At 39.4% G+C, this 17,445-nt stretch overlaps 3 protein-coding genes across 4 annotated transcripts; 2 read left to right on the forward strand and 1 right to left on the reverse strand.

Moving 5' to 3' along the window:
- Positions 1 to 1,054: 1,054 nt before the first annotated feature.
- Positions 1,055 to 4,669, reverse strand: LOC138602664 (microfibrillar-associated protein 3-like). 2 transcript variants are annotated; one of them, XM_069674191.1, is made up of 3 exons: positions 4,509 to 4,669; positions 3,455 to 3,734; positions 1,055 to 3,309 (listed from the first exon to the last, which is right to left on the reverse strand). In XM_069674191.1, exons 2-3 carry the CDS (start codon positions 3,687 to 3,689, stop codon positions 2,636 to 2,638), a joined length of 909 nt encoding a protein of 302 aa, XP_069530292.1. In that variant the 5' UTR covers positions 3,690 to 3,734; positions 4,509 to 4,669; the 3' UTR covers positions 1,055 to 2,635. The 2 variants fall into 2 exon arrangements, with proteins under 2 accessions (XP_069530292.1, XP_069530283.1); XM_069674182.1 differs by having other exon boundaries at positions 4,475 to 4,669.
- Positions 4,670 to 5,520: 851 nt separating this feature from the next.
- fam114a2 (family with sequence similarity 114 member A2) lies at positions 5,521 to 12,804 on the forward strand. Its single transcript, XM_069670666.1, has 14 exons — positions 5,521 to 5,727; positions 6,497 to 6,729; positions 7,308 to 7,407; positions 7,558 to 7,659; positions 7,778 to 7,881; positions 8,270 to 8,404; positions 8,783 to 8,947; positions 9,037 to 9,160; positions 9,237 to 9,322; positions 9,471 to 9,569; positions 9,848 to 9,972; positions 10,061 to 10,133; positions 10,488 to 10,541; positions 11,246 to 12,804. Exons 2-14 carry the CDS (start codon positions 6,517 to 6,519, stop codon positions 11,345 to 11,347), a joined length of 1,482 nt encoding a protein of 493 aa, XP_069526767.1. The 5' UTR covers positions 5,521 to 5,727; positions 6,497 to 6,516; the 3' UTR covers positions 11,348 to 12,804.
- A 357-nt stretch (positions 12,805 to 13,161) lies between these two features.
- cnot8 (CCR4-NOT transcription complex, subunit 8) lies at positions 13,162 to 16,869 on the forward strand. Its single transcript, XM_069671685.1, has 7 exons — positions 13,162 to 13,219; positions 14,094 to 14,303; positions 14,532 to 14,725; positions 14,816 to 14,977; positions 15,412 to 15,556; positions 15,646 to 15,756; positions 15,881 to 16,869. The coding sequence occupies exons 2-7, from the start codon at positions 14,187 to 14,189 to the stop codon at positions 16,007 to 16,009; spliced, it is 858 nt and encodes a 285-aa protein (XP_069527786.1). The 5' UTR covers positions 13,162 to 13,219; positions 14,094 to 14,186; the 3' UTR covers positions 16,010 to 16,869.
- Positions 16,870 to 17,445: the final 576 nt, after the last annotated feature.

The raw sequence follows: 17,445 nt of genomic DNA on the forward strand, positions 1-17,445 counted from the left end.
ATGCAGTTTAAATATTGAGCTTTAATGGTTTGATGTCTCAGTTTGTCTCACATTAAACACCTCTGCTGATGATCCAGCAGCACTAACTCATTCTGGCTGGTGGAGTAGTATTTTATTTTACAGTTTAAGTTGGATACAAATGATTCACAACATTGTAAATATGTGAAGTTAAGCTAAGTATCACTATACCATGATATATCTGCTGGAATAAGCAGATGCTGAGGGGAAATTGCAGAAAAAAATGGAAGTTCAACTTCTTTTAAATCACTTTTGAAGACATTTATTTTATCGAAAGGCCTTCTTGTCATTTTTTTGATGTTTTTTTCTTGGTGTTTTATTTATTTATTGTTTCTTTTATTCAAGCACTGTTTGAAGTTGTTCCTCCTTTATTTGGTTTGACTTCCTGTTTTATTCCTTCATTGTTGTTTTATGTTTTGTCAGCACTTTGTAATGTTAGTTTTAATGAGAGCTATACAAATATACTTTGTAATTATTATCATTATAACCTGGATAATGTTGCTTTTCATTCTGCTTATTGTCTTTGGTTGTTTTCTCCCTCCTGACAGACTAAAGAACTTCAGTGCCACTCATGGTGATTCATGTTGGGCCTCTCTTTCAGTAACATAAAGAGTACAGTCAGGACCTGCTCTCTCTGTAAAGTGTCTCGAGATAACTTTGGTTATGATTTGGCGCTATACAAATAAAATTTGATTGATTGATTGAATTTGAAGAAACTGTGTTATGAGTTCTATTTTCACACAAACAACTACAGTTATTATAAACTAAAAGTATATCAATATTATTACAATCCAGACATCAAAATATGGTACTTAAACGAATAAATGAAAGTGATGTCAAGTGTTTATCTACAGGTGTTTTAAGGTGCGGAATGCACCAACAATGTAGCTGAAATACAGACGGGATGTTTTACCCAACAGCGCCATCCAGAGGCTCATGAGCTGTGTTACCTGCAGAGGCAGAAACAACCACCAGCATGTGTTTTATTATATTTATTGAAATATTATATTTTATATTATATCATATTATATTATCCTGTTGTGGTCTGTAAAAACATTTTATACAATCACTATTAAATATTTAAACTACTTTTTATATGAAGCCATTACACACAAAAACAACAAACAGCACATGTAATATCAACATTCAGGCCCAAATACCCAACAGTAATGTTCAACCATACTCTGTATGTTACACAAGAGATCCCAGTTTAAACTTACATGACACAATATTCATTCTGAGACACATTTAAAGGTTGTTCAACATTTTCTCAGTTGGTTTTTAAGCTTTTTCTCACAACCACAGAAACAACACAGCTTTCAAGTTTCCAAACGTTGACACAAAACACACCGAACATGGAGGGAGTTCAAGCAAATCACTGTTTACCTTCAGCGCATCATTAATCACAATGACAAAGCGGAAAACTAACAGATATTATAACAGATACTTCACATTCATGATAAAGAAGTCCCTGACTTTTCCAGGCATTAAACACAATTAAATGATGAATTAGTAGTTTTTCCATCACATCCGACGTTTTTTGATCCAATGTTAAAATAATCACATTTATATCTCAGTTCCTGCGCTGCTTCTGAAAATATAACTGGACGTTTGGTGTTTACTGTGCAACTCTTTAAATATACCCCTTAAACATTTTGTATGGCTTATGTTTTTTGTTTTTTTAATATCTTTATTTTTTCATACAGTAGGACTGAACATAAAGTCTGTGCAGCAGCATGTTAGAGGTATTACTTCAAAGTGTCAGATCATCGACAGTAGGCAGTAACAGGATGTTGGTATTTCATAATAACATTTTGATCTGTATAAGCCAACTGAATGTCAAAGTAAGGAAAAGTAGACAGCACATGAGCCATTATATCTGCTGCTACTCTCCCCATGTGCACAGAAAAGTTCCAGAATGGAAAGTTAAGGAGAACCCACAACACAAATGTGAAGACCAAACACAAAACATAAGAGGAAGAAGATGAGCGAGTGAGCAAATGCTAAATTGTCAGCCAACGCTGGTGCTAGCTTAGTAAGCCCGGGGGGGTACATATTCACTGTATGTGATATTAGTTGGAAAGCTTATAAGGCCAGTGAAAGGCAAAAATATGAAAAAACTATTTGTGAGTGTCTTTTGAGAAACCTGACACTTACAAAACATCGTTCAGTTTGCCCTGGTAGAGTCTTACTGTCACATGGTAACCACGCCCAAAGGATGCCCTGCTTTATCATCTATTTGACTCTCAATGCGGGCATTATTTGGAAAATGAATATATTGTGTTTATGAAGACTTGAAACTAGCAACAGTTACCATGAATGCATTTGGAAAATGTTAACTGAGGTAATAAATCAACTTAGAAATAGACGATTTTTATGTTAGACTTTTAAAGAATCTGATTTTCTTTAAACAGGTGGAGTCGCCCCTTGTTTGTGGTGAGAAACAATGAAGGTTAAAGACACTTTTGCAGAGGATATGTCCATTTCTTCAAAACAGTCTGAGGATAAGACAGCTTACACTTCTGATGGGATTCAGTCTGAGACAGGTTCAGTGCTCTCGTAGGACACACTTGTTCTTGAGCCTATAGGGAGGGCATGAAAGGGACATCTTAACCTCCTAATTCTCACTGGCGTCCTTTTCAGAAACCATGTGGACAGACACTTTGACATCCACGCTGCCACCATCGTTCTCCTGTCTTGCACTTGACAGCAGGGCCTGACACACCTCCTCATCCTCTCCCTTTTTGTCAGAGGAGGGCGGGCCTATAGCTTGTCTGTTCCCGACTTGCTCTGCGGGAAGATGCCCTGGGTTCTCCGTCTCAGCGCCCTCCTCAGGGGAAGTGCGGCAGTTGAGAATGAGCGGCGGCAGAGGAACGCTCCGAGCAAACTCCTCCATGTGACGGGCGAACTCCATGGTCTTGTACTGCGTGACCTTGGCGAGCTCCAGCGTTTTGGCTGACGTGATGATGGGGATGCGCTTGGCGACCTCAAATGCCTTCTGCAACTTCTCTGCTCCCTCAGTGCGGAAGAAATCATTGATGGCTCTCTCCGTCTTCTTGAGGTGGCTGCTGACCATGCAGAGCCGCGCCACATTGAGGATCATGGTGATGGTGAAGGTGACCAGGCAGACAATGACAAAGTATAGGCCCAGGCCACTCTCAGTGTGGGCGACACGCAGAGTGACAGTGTAGTTTTTACTCCCTCCTGCAACACAGGTGTAGAGGCCGCGGTCCTTGTAGGAGATGACAGTGATGTTCAGGGCTCCATCTCCCTGAATCTGCCATTTCCCACCTGGAGTCAAAACACACGAGACAACGCATAGTTTTAAAATCTGTCATCATTTCCTCCAATAACTGTTTTACTGTGTGTATAAATGTATAAAAAATTGAAAAGTCAAAGCATAAACTCCTCTCAGTCCAACCTTTCCTCCCCCTACCTGTGTCCTCGCCCAGCAGAACGCCTTTGGAGTTGTACCACTTGATGTCATTATGGCCTCCGGTTACATTACACTCAATCAGCGTGCTGGATCCCTCCTGTGCCACGATGTACCTGCCGGGGGGGTAGCTGGCCAGCTTTGTCGCCCCTGCCTCTGACTTTTTCTGAGCGCTGTCAGCTGTGCAGCTGCCAAGCAGCAGGACTGCGAGAAGCAGGTGTGACAGGTGGATTTTCATGTTGAAAGGAGTTAAGGCTTCAGCTCACATTCAGACAAGACAAACCTGCAAAACAGGAAGAGTAAACGGTCATTGCTCATGAAGCAGCCCAGGACTGTAAACACCTACTTTTGTGTGTCCCAAAAAATCTATAGTGCTAATCATTAAGACTTTCTACTTTTTATGGATGTTTTATTTATTATTATTAATGAATGTAAAATTGTGTGAATTCTGTGAAATTTAAACCACAACTTCAATCTTGAAGTTTAAAGCCAAAACATAACTCAGTTTAAACAGTTATTTGAGTTCTACTTTTCTGTACCACTGTTGATTGTTTTGCTTGTTCCCCATGACAAATCTTTAACTACACTATATTATACTGTATAAAGACTATTAAAGCCTGTGTTTACATTGTACCAATTTGCTTTTCATAGTGCACTGCTGTTTAACTTTTAATTTGAAAGGTTTACCTCCTGTGTTGGTGTAACTTACAAATAAACATAGATAATAAAAAAGAAGTTATTACGATAATTGTCAATGAGTTATGACACAATGTGTAGAGGGTACAAGAAGCCACAATTAAACATTTTCGAATATCTAATTTAATTGCACTATATAAATTCTTCTTCAGTGTCGTATTTATTCTGAACAGATAACGTTAAATTATGGATAAATGAATTTGGAGTTGTTGATTTCAATTTGTGTTCTTATGATAGTAAATAAGCACAAAACGGCCTACCCTGTGCTCTTCTACCATTAGCCTAGATTATGGTATGGAGCATATTGAACTGTAGAAGGATACTCACACATACACACTAAACAATCATCAGTGATTCCCACCTGCTGCTCGGATAGCGATAAAAACAACAAATCCTCCACCGTCGTAAACATCTGACAATTTGTGTAACTCGATTTATGTTCAAAGATATTCCTTACTACTAATTTAATCTGTTACTTAGCGTTCTCTTTGCGATTTAGCAACCCAAACAAGATCCGTGCCGTCTGTCACTTCCTGCTTCAGGTGCTAGTGAGTGGGCGTGGCTTGTTCCCGGTGACTTCAAGTAGTGGTGGAAAAAAAGACATGTAAGCAGTGCTGAATTAACGATGGGGTACGAAATACTTAATAATGCAGTTAAGTAAATATTTAATTGTAATTTTTTTTCATTCTCTTATTTGTATGCATTCAGTTAAACATGTTGTGTGTAAACAATCAAACAATTGATCTCTTATTTAATTTCATACCAATTTAGGTTTGATGTTTAACGTTTACAGTACAAAGCACTGGTTGTTGAGTTGAACTTTTAACTTTAAACGCTGTACATTTTAATTGTGATTGAGTGTGTATTCATTATTCTGAATATGAATTGTGTTAATTGTTGAATTCCTTCATTTTTAGAAACAGACATGGAAGGCAATAGAGAAATTAATATTGATATCTTTTATTTTTGGGGAATTTAAAGTAATGTTATTTGTTTTACCGGAAGTTAAAGTTATTTTATTTTGATAGTACCGGAAGTCTTGTTTTAAGTAGCAAGTTAATTAACGAGAGCAAGGACGAGACCGGTAGTAGTAATAGCGACTGTCCTTCAAAATAAAAGAATATTACCTGTGTACCCTTGAAAAGCTATGTAAAATCTTTCAAATTGTGCATCGAGGTTTTCAGAAGCATTTGGTTGTTTGAAAATTGACCTACAGGGGGGCTCCAGTATTTGTTGTGATACATATTCTGTATTAAAGCCACTCTTTCAACATCGATATTCTAAAAGTAATCTTGTTTTGAAAGTGTTAACCGGAACTCACGGTTCTCTGTGTGGGTTGCCTTTGGACCTGCTCATTGAAAACAAACTGTGACGTGGCTAATCCTGGTGAACAAAAAGAGCGATAAAACCTAAATGCTTTTACTTTTTACTGGAAACCTAAAAGGCGTTTAAAGTGTAGAAACTGAAGTCCTTACCAAAATAAAGAAGACAAACGTGTGGCGTTGTTTATTTCTAGAATTGTCCTGCGAGAAGGCTGGGGTAACGTAAACTGTTAGCATCAAGACTTTGACAGGAGAAAGGTGAGTTTGCAGCAAAACTATTACACTGTTTGTAGTATTTCCTGACTAAGTTATGTTTTAAAAATGAAAACCACTCATGAGCTCAACAAACTAGCAACCCACCGGAGGCATGATAAACGATACAGCTATTCTCTACAGTTACACTCATTGCTAATGGAATATGAATCGATCTGAATGTAAAGTTTGTGTTTTGCATGTCACAACAGAAATTCCTCTTCCCTGTGTATATTTGGGCTGTAAGCTTCAGGGATGTGTACTTGTATGTACATGTACAGTTTAACTGTATGTTTGTATAAAATATACTGCCAGTAGCCTATACACATTCATTGTATAAGTTGACCCTTTTTTGTGTAAGTCTAGGTTTCATAAAACCTCAGACTGGACTTTAAACTATCCCTCCCTCCAGCTACATACTGTAGATAACTAACAGCTGGATGGTTGACTGCTATTCCCTGGGTCCTCGGGCTATCCTCCTGGAATAAATGTGCTAAATAACAATTGTTAAAGTGTGAGAATGATTAGATTTTCCATTAACATCTCACCATGAGCCTTACGCAGTCCTTCTGATTATATTTAGAAGAGAGTGACAGATTTTAGAGAGGTGTACTTCACTGATTACATATGTGGCGGCCTATATAGTGAATATTTGAGTTGTATCTTTTAGGCTTTTGCTCCTCTAAATATCAAAAACGCACACTATATGCAAAACTTTAGTTAGATACATACCTGGATAATAACTCTAATCGTTTGTGATAATTTTCTTTAAAAGGCATGAACTAAGACGCAAAGATGTCAGACAGTGAAGCTACAGCAGCTGAGGGTCCCGAGGTGGCATCAGACAGTCAGGATGCCTCTCCTGCCGGAACGCCCGACAGCTCCACGCCAACCCCACCTGACACCGCGACTGACGTAGCTCCGACAAGGAGAGCCAGGAGGAGACCGGAGCCCCAACCTGCAGCTGAGGTTGAGGAGAAGCCAAAAGTAGAGGAGCAACCGGCAAAGGTACTGATGCTTATGTGATTTTTTTTATTGATAACACAACAAATACTGGTAAAAAGAGAACTTGGAGTAAATCTGGTATTTGCAAACCTGGGACATATTTTGAGGTCTTAATGACTAATTTTCCTTGTAGAGAAAGGGAGTTGTTTTTCCACTGCTGCCTCGATCAGTTAGTTCTATTGTTTTATTGTGTTACTCCATAACACTATATGCCTTTAACTTGACAACCAATGCATAAGATTTTCTCAGAGGCGTTACCTGGTTGCACATTTCATCTTGTTGTTTGTCATAGCAGCATCCTTCTGATGAAAGCTCGTGAAACTGTCCAACAGTTTTGAGAACAGTTATATAAAGCCACAACTGAAAGTATTCATCTCTCTGGTCATCTACTGACCTCCTGGCCTTACACAGTTAGAGCTTGAGCCTGTGTTGCATAACCATTGAGGTGTTGACTCTGGGGTTAAGCCAAAGGTCACTTCTTTTTGTCTTTCTATTTCTCTCCCTCATACTCAACCTCTTTCTCTTTCTCTCACTCTCTCTCTTGTCTTTCCCTCCTCCTCTTTGCCTCCCCTCTCTCTCAGACAACCACAGAGTCCACTGTGTCTCAGGGTGGTTGGGGATACTGGGGCAGCTGGGGCAAATCCATCCTGTCCACAGCAACAGCTACGGTGGCGACAGTGGGTGAGCATACAGACCATCATACCAACCCAGTATTGCAAGAGTGCAGTTTTTAGTTATCTGTACTTGGAGAGCTGTTCACTGTCTTTCTGTCTATTACCATTAAAGCTATTTTTATATTATACATGCTGCTTGTCTCTCCTGTCCATCCAGGCCAAGGGCTCACTCAGGCAATAGAGAAGGCAGAGACGTCGCTGGGAATCCCGAGTCCAACCGAACTCTCAGCACAAGTTGAGGAAGAGCAGAAAGAGCAGGGTGAGTAATCACTGTTTGTTGTGTAATAAAGGCACATATGGAATATGAGTCATTATTTTCCCCATATTGTTTTTACCTTATGTAACAGGATGTGTTGTGTTTGTGTCTCCTCCTGCAGGTGAAGCCAGCAGTGAGGCAGACAAAGCATCTGGAGACGGATCAGCAGCTGTGGGAAGCGCGATGGGAATGTTGACGTCGCTCACCAGTGTCGTCCAGAGCACAGTGAGCAGACATATTCTCTCTGTTTTGTTTATGTGCCTTGGAACGAAGAAAGAGAGGTGCACATTTATTAAACCTCAAGTTTTTCATCACAGAGTGGAAGTTCATCGTATGTGGGTATTCTTGCTAAAAAGACATATATCTTTAGAAACGATAGCATAGTGTCGGAAACAGGAGAAGAGAGGGGCTGAGGGTGGAGGTCCAACCCAGGCTGCCATATCGAGGACTGTAGCCTCTGTATGTGCGACACACGATTTAACCTCTGAGCTAAACTGGCGCCTGCCTCAGTGATTTTTAAACATTGAATATATTATATTATATTTAGTTATTTAGTTATATTTGGTTGTTGATACACTGAAACTGAACTGTTTATATCTTCTCCTCCTCACAGGGGAAAACAGTAATATCAGGCGGTCTGGACGCTCTGGAGTTCATTGGAAAGAAGACGATGGACGTGATAGCAGAAGGTGATCCCGGCTTTAGGAAGACAAAAGGACTGATGATCAGGAACGCCACTCTGTCTCAGGTAGGCAGGCCAGGGTCAGATGTGCGAATGACGAGCTAAATATGCGACACATTTATTGTTGATGAGAGATAGAAATATTAGACGTCTAAATTTGACCTTAAGCATTTTCACAAGAGACAAGACAGGATAAAGAATTTAGAGCCAGAATTTAATGAGTATGAACTCAAGGTCAGCGTCGTAAGATTTCTGCAGGTCTCAATCATACGTCATGGTCTGCATCAGCAAAACAGCCAAAAGAAATGAGACTAAAAGACACAAGCACACAATTACACCAAACACAAATAACCTTCAGCCTACTTAAACTAGTTTGACTCCTGATTATGTGACAGGAGACTGATGATTTGTCCTTCTCACTTTTCTTCTGGCTCTGTCTCTCAGGTGTTGAGGGAGGCGAAGGAGCGGGAGGAGCTGCAGACAGCAGAGAACGAGGGCTCAGACTCTGAGAAGAAGTTGGTCGCCCACTACGGGATGCTGTTTGATGAGTTTCAGGGTCTGTCGCACCTCGAGGCGCTGGAGATTCTGTCTCGAGAGAGCGAGTCTAAGGTAGGATGGGAGTTTCACAAGTGCTGTGGCTAAAAAGACACACTGAGATGTTTCTACATTTTGGGTAAATGTGTTTCTTTGTGCTGTAGGTGAAGTCGGTGCTGACCACATTATCAGGAGACGAGCGGGTTCAGCTGAGAGAAGAGCTGGATCTCATCAAGGACTCTTTCTCTCTGGTGGAGTTTGATGACGAAGACGTAGACGAGAAGAAAGGTAAAAAGATGATAAAATGCAGCATCATGTGGACCAGAATGGACAAGACAGCTGAAATGTACGTTTGTAATTGCAGATGAAGACGGCTCAGAGTTTGAGAAGGAGTTAACGGAGGCCATGAAGGGTCTAAGTGTCACCGCCACAACTGACAAACTCAGCAAGGTACCAACCAACGGCCCGTCTCAGTGCTTTGGTTCTGATTCCGGTTCCGTTTTTGTTTGTCGTACTGCTTTTTTGGTGCTACTGGAAAATGCAGCTGTTGTTGTTGTTTTAAAGTTGTGTTATTAGCATGCTCTCTGTGCTCCTACAGGCCTGTAAGAGCGCCTGCAGCCAGATCACTGACATTAACAAAGCAGAGACGGAAGAAGAGGAGAGCGAAGAGGACGTAAAGAAAGCACTCACTGTAGAGGTATTCTTATGTATTATATTATGTAATCAATACTTAACATTATAACGGAGGGAATTTGATCTTGCTGTCTGACTTATAGGCTTTGTTGTGTGCAAATTCTTTGTGAAAGACCTGAAGTCCAGTTTGTACTTGTTAAATAAAGAAGCTAAAGAAGCTTCAGACACAATTATGGTTACAGTTTTGTATCGGCTTATAAAAACACTTTTTGGGGTTTCACAGTAAAAGCCCGGTGTTCTTTTGTCTGTGCAGTCGGTTGAAACTATATTGATTTCTTTCAGGAGGTTCACGCTGCAGCCATCAGGAGTCTGGCTGAGCTGACGGCTCGATCCATCGAGCTTTTCCACAAACTGGCGGAGATGATCCTCTTCTCCAACGGCAGCACAGAGGCCGGCATTCTGTCGCAGTAAGACTGCATGGATTTCCTCTTCACAATCCACCCTCTCAACTGTGCTCAAGCTAAACTTTGTATGTTTCATGTTGTTTGCTCTCAGGTTAACTGTCGTCCTGTGTAAAGAAATCTCTCTGCTCTCCAAGAAGTTCACCTCCTGCTTAACGACGACAGGAGTAAGTGTGATGATTCTGACTTAGCAAAGTGTATCAGAGAGTTCAGATATTTCATGAAGCTAAAGTCTCCTGTTGTAGCATCTGAAGTAGTGACATTTAGAGTTGATAGATATGTCAATTATCGTCTTAAACTCCCTTCTAGTCTTCTTTGTTCCTACTTGTTTGTTACAGCCGTTTTCCTGGTTTGCTTTAATGTCAAAACGTATTGTAGAAAAACTCTTCATACATCTTCCCTTTGCACCTGAAGCATTTTGATATTCCTCACTGCTTTTCTAACCGCTGACACTTTATCACTGCGGCAGTTTATTCACCCGAGCGGTGATGGTAATTAAATTAAAACGTTCTGTCTTACAGTCAAACGAGAAGGGAGATGTCCTCAACCCGCTGATAACAGGAGTCTTTTTAGAGGTTTGTGTCATCATCACACACAAACACACACACACACACTGTGTAAGGTACCGTCACACCCTGTTTCATCAGTTTCATCTCTATCCGGTTTATTGCCTGTGTAACAGGTCAGTTACTCCTTGTAATCTGTAAAGAATTCTTTGTGTAATTACATTTATCGGGACCTTGAAACGCAAACGTACACAATACTACGATCATTTATAAACAGATTGTTTTGTTGTTGTTGTTTAATAGATGCTTCTTTTCAAAAGATTGATAGTTTGGATGATTTCGCCTCTCATTATCGTCACCCGGATAAAACCTTATTTTATATAGTATATTTTTTCTTTAGGCAGTCGTTGACTTAGAAATTCTTGCTTTGTAAGATTATCTGAGATTATTGCAATATTTTCATAACAAAGTATCTAATTCAAAGGATTTCTTTAACTCTTTTACGTGATACAATAACTTTCATTTAGACAGAAGTCATAGAGTTTTCATGGGAAACTGTGAACAAGTGAAACTAGCTCAAATCATTGGTAGAAACCTCCCTGATGAAAAATTGTGTAGGCTGGGAATGAGCTTAAATAACATGTCGTTGAGGATGTTTTGCAGTTGGTAGTCTGCACTTGTGTCACAAGGCTTTACCAGCACAAATATGGTCTTTTCAGGATGACACTAAAATGTGTCTGGTGTTGACATGTGTGATGATTCTCCGCTTGCAGGCATCCAACAGTGCGTCTTACATCCAGGATGCTTTCCAGCTGCTGATGCCCATCCTGGAGATCTCCCACATCCAGAGGAAATCTGAATCCTCGGAGCAGTGAGCAGCTGACGTCACCTCTGTCCTCCACCGCTGCCACGACGCTGGACTCTGGCACAGCAGAGAATTTCATAATTTTATAAAAATCACCTGCGTCAGCTCTTAACCTGTCCGGTTTTCAGCTCAGGCCAAAATTTCAAGTCCGGGAGGAGAAGTGTGTTTTTGTCAAACAGTGCAAACAGTGTTAACTTTAGATGGAGTCTTTAATGTATCATGATGAGAAGGTCTGGATCTCCCAGCTCTGGGAAACAAATGCATTTACAATAAACAGGGAAAACTTTCCCCCATTTTTAACATAGATATTATGTTATTTTTAAAAGCACAATATGTAAAACTCAGTTGTGCCCTGAGAAATAAGACATGAGGGAAGAAAACATCGGTTGTAGTTTGTTAAACAGTCTTATAATAAATAGTAACGTGGTATATGGATGATGTATTTTTTCTCTAAGAATAGTGTCAAACTGCTTTTCTATGCATATCTTTTAAAAACCACTGAAGTGACAGGTGACAAAGTCTCTTTGCTTAAGTATACAGATGAGTATTGAAAAGCATGTGACTTGGTGGTCACGTGGCAGTGTTTATAAGGTTCTAGCCAACTCAACAAGTCTTCATGTACTCCAAAACTCCATGTGAAAAACCCTGTGAATCATCCTGAAGTCATTAGCAGGCTGTGATCAGTCTATAGGTTTATTAGCATGCACTGAATGCTACACTACAGCTTGAATCTTTTTGAGCAGTTTCAAAGCATTTTGTTCCCATTAGTCATTTTAACTCATAAATGTGCAAAGAAAAATGGCCCAGGTTAATACTGTACTTTCCCCTTAAAACTTTTTTAACAAAAGTCCAAAAGCTTCTTACTATTTCAGCCAAGAGACTTGAAGGCGAAAACATTCAAGTATTAAGTTCTGACCTTATAAAATCATAGAAAATAGATATTTAAATGGGACAGGTAGCTAGACAGTTGCATATTTAATAATTATCTGCTAAAACTTAATATTCATTCCTAACTGCTTCATCAATATTTCCTGTTCCCTAAAAGAGCTGTACATCAAGTCAAATCTATTGAATCCCTGTTTTTATGAAGTAAATTGCAGTTCTTCGTCCTTCCCTTTCCTCTCATATATCTGAGCTGTATATTTTATACTCTCACTCTGTTTTTACTATATCCATCCTTGTCAATTTCAAATGTCAAGTAAATGAAATATACATAACGATTGTAATTATTTATTTAAAGCTAATACCCCTCTCTATATTGTTAATTAATTATTCATGAATTTTCAACATAACTTCAGTGTTCAAAAGCTTCGGGGCATGAAGATTGTCATCCTTTAGCTGGTTAAGTTTGTGATATTGAACTGCTGACAGCTGTGTGTTTGTTGGCATATAAAGTCATATATTTTTAAGCAATATACTGTACTGTTTATCAGGTGTTATAAATGGTTTTCAAATAAATTTGCTCTCCAAGGAACCTAGTCTGTTGGTTGTGTGTATTTTCATTACTATTATTATTACTATTATTTAGTAAATAGCATTTTACCGTTATAGTTAGTCCCATTAGAGCTAACTTCAACAATAGTCTACTTAATAACAGGTACTTAATGTAGTGTGTAATGTAAATACACAAGTATTCGTATTAGAAGTAAAAACTCAAGCGCATTTCCCAATAGTCGCAGTAAGCAAAGTAGAGTGGATACGGAATTCTTTTTCCACGTCGTTACCATTCCAGTGCAGTAGGTGGCGGTATACACATTTACCGTTTAGTTGCGCTTCGCCAATATATACAAAGAATGAGAAGTAGGAGAAAGAGAAAACGTAGAAGAAGAAGACAAGAGGCGCTTTTAGCTAGCTTGGCAGGATACGTCGAGGAAATTCTGAGGTAAACCTGGATTTTTACACTTTTATACTTTACACAGTGATACGCTGCCTTGTCAGTAGTGTGCAAAACTTTGGTGACATATTGAGAGATGAAAAAGCAGAGCTCTTTCATTTACTCTTTGCTCCGCTGAGGCTAGCTTCATCGATAACGCGAGGATTAGCTTAGCCGTTCATGCTAGCTGACCACTCAGCTAGTGTTTTAGTCCCTCGCTGCTACGTAGTTAGTAAGTTTGAATAGTATTTCAAAATGCCTGGTTACTCAAAGCCTCCAGAGTTGTTAAACACTACTAGCTATTTACAAAAACTTTCAATTAATGCAATGCTAGTTCTTATTGGCGCTATTTAATATGATCATTGTTGGCCTGATATTATAAACAATCACCAGCTAGCTGTTCAATATATATTCATGTCGATGTCATGGTAACACAAAGGCACTTGATGTAAAAGGAATTCTGTAACTTGTCTCAAGTAGTTGTATAAATATGTTTGTATCTGTACAATTAACGAAGAGGAGAAATGCCTCATATCGTTAAGTATGTCTTAATATGGCTCTGTTGCAGCACAAACTTCATCCACCAAAATTCCAAAACGGTTGAATTAGTTGTAGTTTTACACAATGCAGATCGATGAGTTATTGCTAGTCGTATATATTGTGCTTGATTTTCTTTATCGTACTATTTCTGTATAGTTTTAACTTGGAATCAATAACTTTTGTTATGTGATACTTTGTTCTTTTTCTGATAACGGCACAAGTGGCACCGACGTTGATATTCTGTGTTTTTTTGTTTGTTTGTTTTTTGTCCTCATACTACTGGTAGTAAGATTTAAAGACATTTAATTTAATTTAACTCCCTCTTTTTTTAATCCTTTCCTAGAGTTGTCTTTCTTCATCACACTGCCTCCCCTTCGCCCCCTTCACGAGCACTGCAGGATTCTTGGGGTTTAAGCTCCCTCCCTGACCTGCCAACATGCCAGCCGCACTTACAGATTCCAGTCAGATAATCTGTGAAGTCTGGGCAAGCAATGTGGAGGAGGAAATGAGGAAAATCCGACAGATTATTCAAAGCTACAATTACATTGCCATGGTAAGCGAGTGGACTGTGGTGATGTAAAAAGGGATAATAACTGCATTGGTTGACAGCAAAGTTACTGAAAAAGTTTTAATAAACACCAACTTCAAAACAAAAAACACTATACATTAGATGGGTCCAAAAGGGTAACACAAAGCTCAATAAGACAATGGCACTTTAGTTAATGATTCTAATGACAAATCATAGTGCAGGAATATTGAAGGTTGCTCTGTTTTCCACCAGGACACAGAATTTCCTGGCGTGGTTGTCCGACCGATCGGCGAGTTCCGCAGCACTGTGGACTACCAGTACCAGCTGCTACGGTGTAACGTCGACCTCCTGAAGATCATCCAGCTCGGCCTCACGTTCATGAATGAGGACGGAGACTATCCTCACGGCACGACGACGTGGCAGTTCAACTTCAAGTTCAACCTTACGTAAGGGGAATATCACACTCACATTTAGTCTTCACGCTCTTCCTAAAGCGTCAACAAGTTTTTTTAATGTTTTATTTTTGCTCTTCACAGAGAAGACATGTACTCACAGGACTCCATAGACCTTCTCCAGAACTCCGGCCTCCAGTTTAAGAAACACGAGGAAGAGGGAATCGACACGCTCTACTTTGCTGAGCTCCTCATGACGTCTGGTCTGGTGCTGTGTGAAAACGTCAAGTGGCTGTCCTTCCACAGGTACGTTATTGGTTGTGATTCAGCTTTGAATCATAAATTCAAAGCTTTTTCATGTTCTATAGAATGAGTGCCTTTTTACAGCATCTGAGTTCCTCCTTTCTATCATGATATCTAGTTAGGCGGGTTTGAAATAATAATGCGAGGTCTTCTTAGGCTGTTCCAGTGACATTTGAAGCGTTTGTTTAATTTTAGTTGTAATCGTCACTATAGCCAAAAAGAAACAAAATATTTATTGGCTGAAACTGTGGAGCTAAGAAGCTGCCTGTCATAACAATATGCCCTCTAACATTGCTCGTAGAATTGAACTTAAAATAATATCCTAGGGTTAGCCAATAACAAACAATGTACTTTTAACTCTGGCTTTAACTTGAGCCATACTAACTACTCATGTGGTCCAACCTGTCCTGACTCCTCCTGTTCTGTTTGTTTGTCAGTGGCTACGACTTTGGCTACCTGGTGAAGCTCCTAACAGACGCACGGCTCCCTGAGGAGGAACACGACTTCTTCCAGATCCTCAACCTGTTTTTCCCAGCAATCTACGATGTCAAGTACTTGATGAAGAGCTGCAAGAACCTAAAGGTACTATAGACAGGATACAGATATACAAGGCGGCAAACGGAGTGTAACGTAATAGTTAAACAATATGTCTGATTGATGTGTTTCTTTAGGGAGGACTACAGGAAGTAGCAGACCAGCTGGAGCTGAAGAGGATCGGGCGGCAGCATCAAGCTGGATCAGACTCGCTGCTCACCGGCATGGCTTTCTTTAGGATGAAAGAGGTACAGACGCACACAGATTTTAGTCGCTTGCTTTTAAATTGTGTAACGTTAGCTGTTGTAACCGCATGCAGGAAGAGTAGTTTTGTTTATTCTGCAGTCATCTAACTGAAATCTTTGTTTTCAGCTTTTCTTTGAAGACAACATCGATGATGCAAAGTATTGTGGGAGATTGTACGGCCTTGGTTCGGGCTCGACCCAACCCCAGAACGGCATCTCCAGCTCGGGCCAGGAGGAAACGAACAACAAGCACTGACTGAGCGCTCAAATCTTCAAGTGGAACACGCACTTGTTTTAAAACCCAACCAGCAGCTTTCTCCTCTGATCTCCCTCAACACTCGACCCCTGAACGAGACGAAAACTGAACTCTTTTCTTTAAATTTTCCTCCTGAGTGGCCCTAAAACGGACTCACAGTGATAGTGGGTCCTTCACTGGCTCACTCGTTTGTTTTTAGTCCCTTTTACTGAGTAAATGGCCACATATTCAGACCGCTTTTTTTAACCAGTTGGATTTTTTTTGTTTTACAGCATTATAGTGACACCCTTCTTTAACAGCATGGGACCAGCTCCTGTATCATACTGTGATTTCAGACCAAAACCAGTCACATTCTTCAGTTCAGACTCTCCTTCATCAGCGGGACTCGTCACTTGTTGCAGGGATTTCATTTTTTAAGTTAATGTTGGAAGGGCCTGTAAATTAAAATGTATAATTTTGATGAAAATAAAAATGTTTTAGCTCTTTTCCACTTCCAGAAACTTTTAACAGCAAGCGTCAAAGTGTATAACTGTGCTTGGTTATGCATGTGTTTCAATCAGCAAATACTACTGTGGTTCTGTACATTCACCCACCAAACCAAACTGTCCACCGTCAGGTTTACAGATGTTGTGGTTACTGTTGTTTTTACATTCAGCATTGTTTTACAGTTGTATATTAAATTGTTTTGTATTTTGAATGTAAACGTTAAGTATTGATCTTTCTTACGAGCCGTACACACACACACACAACTTTGACATAATGTCTATAAGGGTTCGTTTCAGGGCATTAAAAACTTCTGTCTGAAGCAGTGGACTTAAAGTTTACATTAACATCTAGTTTCGAAGGGAAGCCTGTAACAAGAAATTATTACTATTTTCATAAATAATTAAATATATATCGTGCAAAAGCAAGCATTTTTTTAAAAACGTGAATATTTAGTTTTGTGTATTATATTATTAGTATTGTGTCATATGAATGTTGATTGGAATATGTTTGTGATTTGAGTCCGTTGGATCAAACGATTTTAATTTGTCATTTTAGGCCCTTGTAAATTATGATGGGTTGCATTTTTAAAACCAGATATTTAAATTGAAATGTCTCTGAAACGGCTGCAAAGCATGCTAAATGAGCAGGTGGAAGCAGATAAGATTAGTAAAGAAACAAACTCTGCTAATGCACGACAAAAATGGCTCAAAAGCTTTTGATCATCTCATTAATCGGGCTAAAATGGTGGCAGTACTTTGCATACAAAAGTACAAAACAGCATACACATTCATCAGTTAAGTTTGTCCAGCCCCTCAAAGCCAATGAACATATTTTGCTTTTAATCTAAAACATTTCCGTAAAAATGTTCTTGTTTCGAAATATCTTAAACAAGTTGACAAAACAAACACCCATCAAAACGTATCATGGTATACGATGATGTCTTAAGTATT

This window comes from Semicossyphus pulcher, unplaced genomic scaffold (genome assembly GCF_022749685.1).
Source record: "Semicossyphus pulcher isolate SPU_LCO1_2020_fin unplaced genomic scaffold, fSemPul1.0.p SCAF_10, whole genome shotgun sequence".
NCBI lineage: Eukaryota > Metazoa > Chordata > Actinopteri > Labriformes > Labridae > Semicossyphus > Semicossyphus pulcher.

Excerpts from the sequence above, each read along its gene's own strand:
- cnot8 (XM_069671685.1), top strand. The coding sequence starts at position 14,187 with ATGCCAGCCGCACTTACAGATTCCAGTCAGATAATCTGTGAAGTCTGG. Across the intron at positions 14,304-14,531 it reads GCTACAATTACATTGCCATG|GACACAGAATTTCCTGGCGT; the intron begins GTAAGCGAGTGG and ends GTTTTCCACCAG. Across the intron at positions 14,978-15,411 it reads AAGTGGCTGTCCTTCCACAG|TGGCTACGACTTTGGCTACC; the intron begins GTACGTTATTGG and ends TTTGTTTGTCAG.
- LOC138602664 (XM_069674191.1), bottom strand. The coding sequence starts at position 3,689 with ATGAAAATCCACCTGTCACACCTGCTTCTCGCAGTCCTGCTGCTTGGC. Across the intron at positions 3,310-3,454 it reads TCTGCTGGGCGAGGACACAG|GTGGGAAATGGCAGATTCAG; the intron begins GTAGGGGGAGGA and ends TTTTGACTCCAG.
- fam114a2 (XM_069670666.1), top strand. The coding sequence starts at position 6,517 with ATGTCAGACAGTGAAGCTACAGCAGCTGAGGGTCCCGAGGTGGCATCA. Across the intron at positions 6,730-7,307 it reads TAGAGGAGCAACCGGCAAAG|ACAACCACAGAGTCCACTGT; the intron begins GTACTGATGCTT and ends CCTCTCTCTCAG. Across the intron at positions 7,408-7,557 it reads AGCTACGGTGGCGACAGTGG|GCCAAGGGCTCACTCAGGCA; the intron begins GTGAGCATACAG and ends CTGTCCATCCAG.